At 50.2% G+C, this 6,149-nt stretch overlaps 1 protein-coding gene across 2 annotated transcripts in view; it reads right to left on the reverse strand.

The window, feature by feature from the left end:
• Nucleotides 1–5,916, reverse strand: part of GRIN2A (glutamate ionotropic receptor NMDA type subunit 2A) — a 366,372-nt gene extending 360,456 nt beyond the window's left edge. The window contains exons 1-2 of one of the 2 annotated variants that reach the window (XM_024759609.1): nucleotides 5,860–5,916; nucleotides 4,055–4,486 (exon numbers count right to left, since the gene is read on the reverse strand). In XM_024759609.1, the coding sequence (XP_024615377.1) occupies nucleotides 4,055–4,468 (414 nt within the window). In that variant the 5' untranslated portion in view covers nucleotides 4,469–4,486; nucleotides 5,860–5,916. Of the gene's footprint in view, nucleotides 1–4,054; nucleotides 4,487–5,859 lie in introns of those variants that run through there. The other variant, XM_024759610.1, reaches the window with a different exon arrangement.
• Between the last annotated feature and the right edge of the window lie 233 nt (nucleotides 5,917–6,149).

Genomic DNA, 6,149 nt, shown 5'->3' on the forward strand with positions numbered 1-6,149 from the left:
AACAAAAATTAGAGAACATATGAGGATATCCAATGATCAGACTCTACAAAATGGAAGACTTCACACCGGAAGAAGAGAAGATGCTAGAGCAATCAGAGAAGGACTTCGTAATAAGTATTTTTTAAATCCTCAAAGGCACAGAGAAGGGATTTACAACACAAAGTGAAAAGAGTTTTTCATAAAACAAAACTAATCAAAAGCAGGAAGGTATGAAAAGGGACCATTATGTATCTTAGAAATAAAGCGAACCATTGTTGAAATTTAAAACTCCACAGATAGGCAAAATAATAAACCAGACACAAATGAAAAGAGCTGGCTAACTGGAATACAGAATTGAGGAAACATAGCACAAACATATCAGAGAGAGAACTTAAAAAAATGTTTAAGATACATGGAGAATTGACTGAGAAACTACACAGAGAAAAGAAAGAATGTTAGAGAGGAAACATCCAACAGATAATGGCTGAGATTCTTCCAGAATTCAAGAAAAATCTGGATCTTCTAAGAAAGCCCAAAGGATTCAATGTACAATAAACAAAACAATATGTACATAAAATACAATCCTGAATTTAAAACTAAATACATAGAGCTTAAAAGGAAACAGACCCAAGTGTCCACAGTGGTTACCCGTGGTGATGAGATTTAAAGGGAGATTTTTATTTTCTTCTTTAAGTTTTAATATACTTTCTAAGTGCTCTATAATGAAAAGAATTATTTTTATAAACTGTCTGTGTTGGAGGAATACCATTATTTCAAATATACATATTCACTTTTTTAAAAATCTGTCCTCAAGGAACTTACACTCCAGTAGAGGAGATGAGGTATGTATAGAAATAATATATAAAGCAAAACCCACACAGTAACTGACATGGATGGATGTAGCTAAAATGTAAGCCTTACCTTCTCCCCCATGAAGCAGTTAGGAATAAGGGGGAAGGGGAGGAGGAGGTGAGGACACTCAGCAGAAATGTATAGGTCTAGCATCTGCGCTTGATTTACCAGGGGCTGGTACTACAACCAGAGTGCATTTCATGTGAACGGGACCAAAATGGCCAAACCAAGATAACATTAGAACTTTATCTACATTAAGCATTATTCTCGCCTCTAAACTAATTATATTTCAAGATCACCCAGTGACAAAAGCAAAAATTAACATCTCCATTATAAATTAACCATAGAAATCTGCCACTTAGCACATTTTCTATTATTACAAAGCTTTGTTCTTTTTTTCAAGGGTCAAGAAGACTGAGGAAAAGGTAAAAATTGTGGGGAGAGGCTCACTTTAACTGATAATCAAATTAACTGTCATTGTAATCCACAGGGACACTATCATGTTACCAATTTAGATGTGCAAACAACACAGGTATGTTCTGGGCTTTACCGAATGAGCATCATCTTAAGAGGGGACAGAGAGGTCTTACCGGTTTGGGGAGATTCAGATTCTGTGGCCATAACACCACTGGCACACCCAACCAAACAAGATGGAGTTTTAGGCAATGCCCACGATGCTCCTTCAGAGCCAAACAAACTGCACTCAGCATTCAGCTCCGCAAGAAACAGGTGGCAAAGGCACAAGCCAACTCAATGTGTTACTAATGGAAGGAAGGGCTGTTCATATCTCAATCTCTTTCCTTTTTTAACACAACCAGGTTTCTCAAAATACCACTCTTTAACTCAACTCCTCTCACCATCACCTGTACATCCCACACATGGGACCCAACATACACCCAATGTTATCCCACTGACTTCCCTGATTCCCTGCCATCAAGACCAGCTTGGAAAGCCCCAACAATAATGAGGAATGTCCAGTTCCTTTCACCATCTTTGAGCCAATGGACCCTTTCATTCCTCTCCTCTCCATCCCTCTTGAATCCCTCTCTAATCTTGACCTCTCTGAAAATGTCCTTTCTCATCTTCCTCTTGCCCTTTCCTGATTCCCTTTTTCTTCTTTACTCTTAAGTGGGGTCACACTCTTGTCCAATCCCCATAAGTCAGTTTCATTCTACAGGAGGGGAAGATGCTTCCACCCATACTCCCTGGACTTCTCAAAACTCCCTTCCTAGTACCCCCTTCAAGGGAGAAGCAACTGCTGGTCTAGTAGGTCAGAGCCTGACATGGACAGGGTCACTGCATATGAAGGGGATGCTCAGCTATAAGTCCACTTCTTTTCCTACTTCTTTGCCTACAGTTGGATGGCTGAGTCAGGTAAGAGCCTGAGCCCCACACCTGCCAGCCCAGCCTTAGCCTCAAGTCACTTCTCCAATTCATTTTTTGCCATATTTCTCCAATGATTGCGCTGGGCCCTAGTCTATTCAGAGATTTCACTTTCAAATTTGGCTACTGTTTTTTGGAGGCTGTTGCTCCTTCTGTCAAAACTTCAGAAGGGAGACGGAATTGGTGGTAATATTTAAATCCCAAAATCACACTCCAAAACACTGCTGGACAATGCTATTCTTCTCCTTCTTCAGGCCTTCATCAGAAACGAGAGGACCAGAAAACCAGAGATCTAGTTCCATCACACACCAGGTGGTCTTAGCTACGCCTTTAATTGCTCTATGCCTCGGTCTCTTCATCCGAAAGTTACAGGATGCTCTAATGGCCTTGCCAGTTCTGAAATGGCCATATATCAGTGACAGGACATGGCTGTTCCCTATTTTTTTTCATCCCAGAATGGAGCCCCCAAAACTGAGAGATGGCTGGGAAAATACTCAACCAAACACAGGAATTCTGCTAGGCTGCACACCATTCAAAAGGAACGTTTAATAAGACACTGCATCAGCTGTGTGCTTCGGCTGAACGTGCTGCAGCCCAGGAGACCTGAAAGAATTAATACGGTTCCCAAAGGAGCTGGTGGGACTTGCTAAAGCAGAAGCAGAATCCGATTTGATGAATGTAAAAGCGCTTTGAGAGTGTCAGAAGAAAAGTGCTATGACAAATGTCTGCTTGCTCCATTAGGATGTCTCCTGCTATCTAAGGAACATGCTACAAGAAGGTCTCAGGTCTGGGGACCACGGCACACAAGTACACTCACCCTTCTCCTCCTGATTCCCTCCATTTCTTTCCCGGGGCTCAGATAGAGGCACAGAGCACCCACAACACCAACCCTTCCCTTTTTTCTCATTCTTCACCTTGCTTCACCTTTCCCACCTGCACTTCTGTACAATGCTCAAACTGGGCCCTCAAAACATCTCAGTCAAATCTTCAAACCTCTCTCCCCTCTTCTCCACAGAAACACTCCCAGCTGGTCCACAGAAAGACCCTCCCTCTCACTCTAAGCCAAGAGATCTGGACATACCTTCCTTCATTCTGACACCCTCCGACTACCTTATCAAAACCCATCCTTGGGAGCCAACCCCTCCATCTGAGGGCCTTGGAGCCCCTGTCAGTCCCTCGCAAGAAACATGTAGGAAAACACCAGACCCTCCATGCTCTGGGTCTGCAGTCAGTTCTCCCACTCACGGCCACTCCCCTGGAGAGACACGGTCCTGTGTGCCTTTAGCCCAGGGCTTCTCAAACTTTCCACCCTATTTCCCCTAATTGTAGAGATCTATGGAAACATGACATTTCTCTGCCTTTTTCTGCTTTACCTAAAAACTTTGCATTTTATTCTACAACATTCCCATGTTTGATCCTTTAAAAATAGTTTTAGCTGCTTACCACCATAGGGGGAAAAAACAGACATTTTCCACAACACAAACAGGTAAAACCGATACTATAGGAATATAAGCCTTATTGTTTCACGTGCTCCCGAGCTCATCTCTGTGCACTATTTGGAAATCTCCAAGCATTCCACCACCCCATCATACTTTTGCATTTCCTGAGTTCTTCCTGGCACACCCACGGTGTCTCTGAGTGCCCAACTTTCAGAAGCAAGGTAAAAAGCACTTCCATTCAATTCCAGGTTGAAGAGGCAGGACCTGGCTCTCACCAGGGTCAGTGGTCACAACCCCCTTTCAGATTAAGACAGAGGTCAGGGGCTCCCAAAGACCTGCGGTGGCCACCATATGACTGGCACATGCTCCAGTCCTGGCAGCCCGTCACCTCCCAGCCTTACCTTGTCAGCCATGATCATAGATGAGCCCCCGTGGATGCCCAGGATGGGGATGAAAGTCTGCGAGGAGATAAAATCCAGCATCTGGGCCACGGCCTCCTGGTCGGTATCGTCTCCAAACACCAGGCCGTGGATGCGCGCCCCTGACATGAGGTCACACACGTGCGTGATGAGGCTCTTCGGGTCCGTGCGGTTCATCAGCAGTGCTACCACGTTCAGGTCCAGGGGCAGCCCTGCTGCCTGCTCGGGGCCCCAGAGGTTTCGCAGTTCACGCTCCGTCACGTCGTGGCTGTGACCCAGCAGCACTGCGATGTTCAGCGCCGGGGGACCCTTCTCCGCCGCCGCGCCCTGCGCCGGACCGCGCCAGACCAGAAGGGCCGGCAGCACCAGCAGGGTCCAATAACCCAGTCTGCCCATAGTCGCCACTTACGGTCCCTGCAAGGTGGAGAGCAAGAGTGAGGTCCGCGGTGTGCGAGGGTTCTAGACGGAAGGATTTACCGACCCAGCCCCTTGCTCTAGGAGCCAGGTATAGAAAGCACCCCAGCGAGAGCTGTTGGAGTCACTGAATCCATTCCCCATCCTCGAACCCATCCACGTCCCTTGACCCATCTCCAACTCTATCCACAACTCCAATCCGAGCTAATTCTCCGTATCTGTCCCTAAATCCATCTTCGCATTCAGCCTCCTCTCCATCTCCGACTCTACCCACATCTCCCACCGCACCCGCCAAGTGGGACCACTTGGATCACTGCCCCTGAAAGTAAGCTCACACCCCGCCCCCTGCTCACTGGGAGCAAACTACAAGCCAGCCCCGGCATGCGGAGGCTACAGAGCGACTCCGCAACCCTGCTCCCGCTCTAAGCTAGTTGGCTGACCCCGCCCCCTGCGAACCCGCGGGGTTCAGCACCCACCTGCTCCACTGGACACCCGCAGCAGACCCCGCACCTCTCCTTCAGGGTACACCCTAAGCGCATGGAAGTGAGGACGCTCGCTTGTGTGCCCGAGAATCCCGCGTGCCTGGGGGAAACTTAGGGTCTGCCCCACCTTACGCAGAGGGGCCATGAAGCGATTTTCACTCAAGTGCAAGCAGCCCTAGGACCAGCCCCCTACACGCACGCGTGCACACGCGCGCGCATATGTGTACACACACTCTCTCTCACGCGCGCCACGTGCAATGCAGAATTCTGGAGACCAGGCACGTTCCCCCAGCAGACCGACGCGTGGGAGCTGAGGGGGTGGGGTGGAGGGGCGGGGGAAGCTTGGCTCCCAAGAAGCTCTCCGACGGACGTGAACTGTACAGCGCTCCCCCACTCACCACCCCAGGCTTTCCACTTCAGGTTCTGTTACCAAGTCTTAGGTGCACGTGGGCAGTGGGCTGCACACCCTTACAGGCACGCGCGTATTTCTGCGCACATCCGCAGGCCGCAATAGGGGAGCCCACGGCCATCCGGAGTCCGCACACGTCCTCAGCCAGTGCACATACATGTACCGCGCCAAGTGCACAGCCGCGCCTGTCTGCAAATACCAGCACAGTCGTGCACGCGTGCACTGGCGCGCGCCCCTCGGGCCGGGCGCTGCTGAAACCAGGGGAAGTTAGGGCGAACTCGCACCGGCCTCGGCGTTCTTCGGCTGAAGCACCGCGAGCGCGGAGCCGCAGCGCCCCCTGGTGCTCCTCCCGCGCCTTGCTACCGGTGCTCCCTCTCCCGCTTTCTCTCTCCCTCTTTCCCCAGATCTTTCTCTCGCTCTTCCTCCGGTCGAGTCTTCCTTCTCCCTGGCCCACCGAGCCTAGGTCTCCCGCTGGGACGTACCTGTAGCCGGAGAAGGTCGAGGATGCAGTGGGGCGCGCTGCGCGCACGAGCATCTCGGCTGCCTCAGCAGCCACCGGGTTTAGCGGGTTACCGCATGCTGCGGCCCCCGCGCGCTCCACTGGCTGTCCCGCGCTGTCCGCATCGCCCCCACGGGGGGCGGCTATCCCAGCCGGAGGCTCTGCATCAGGGCTCTACCAGGGCAGAGAAGAGACGGAGAGGGAGGGTCAGCCCACGGGCCGGGGGAGAAGGATGGGGGGACAGGCTGCAATCTGCAATGCTCACAGCCCCTC

Source organism: Neophocaena asiaeorientalis, unplaced genomic scaffold, assembly GCF_003031525.2.
Source record: "Neophocaena asiaeorientalis asiaeorientalis breed wild unplaced genomic scaffold, Neophocaena_asiaeorientalis_V1.1 scaffold254, whole genome shotgun sequence".
Lineage (NCBI taxonomy): Eukaryota > Metazoa > Chordata > Mammalia > Artiodactyla > Phocoenidae > Neophocaena > Neophocaena asiaeorientalis.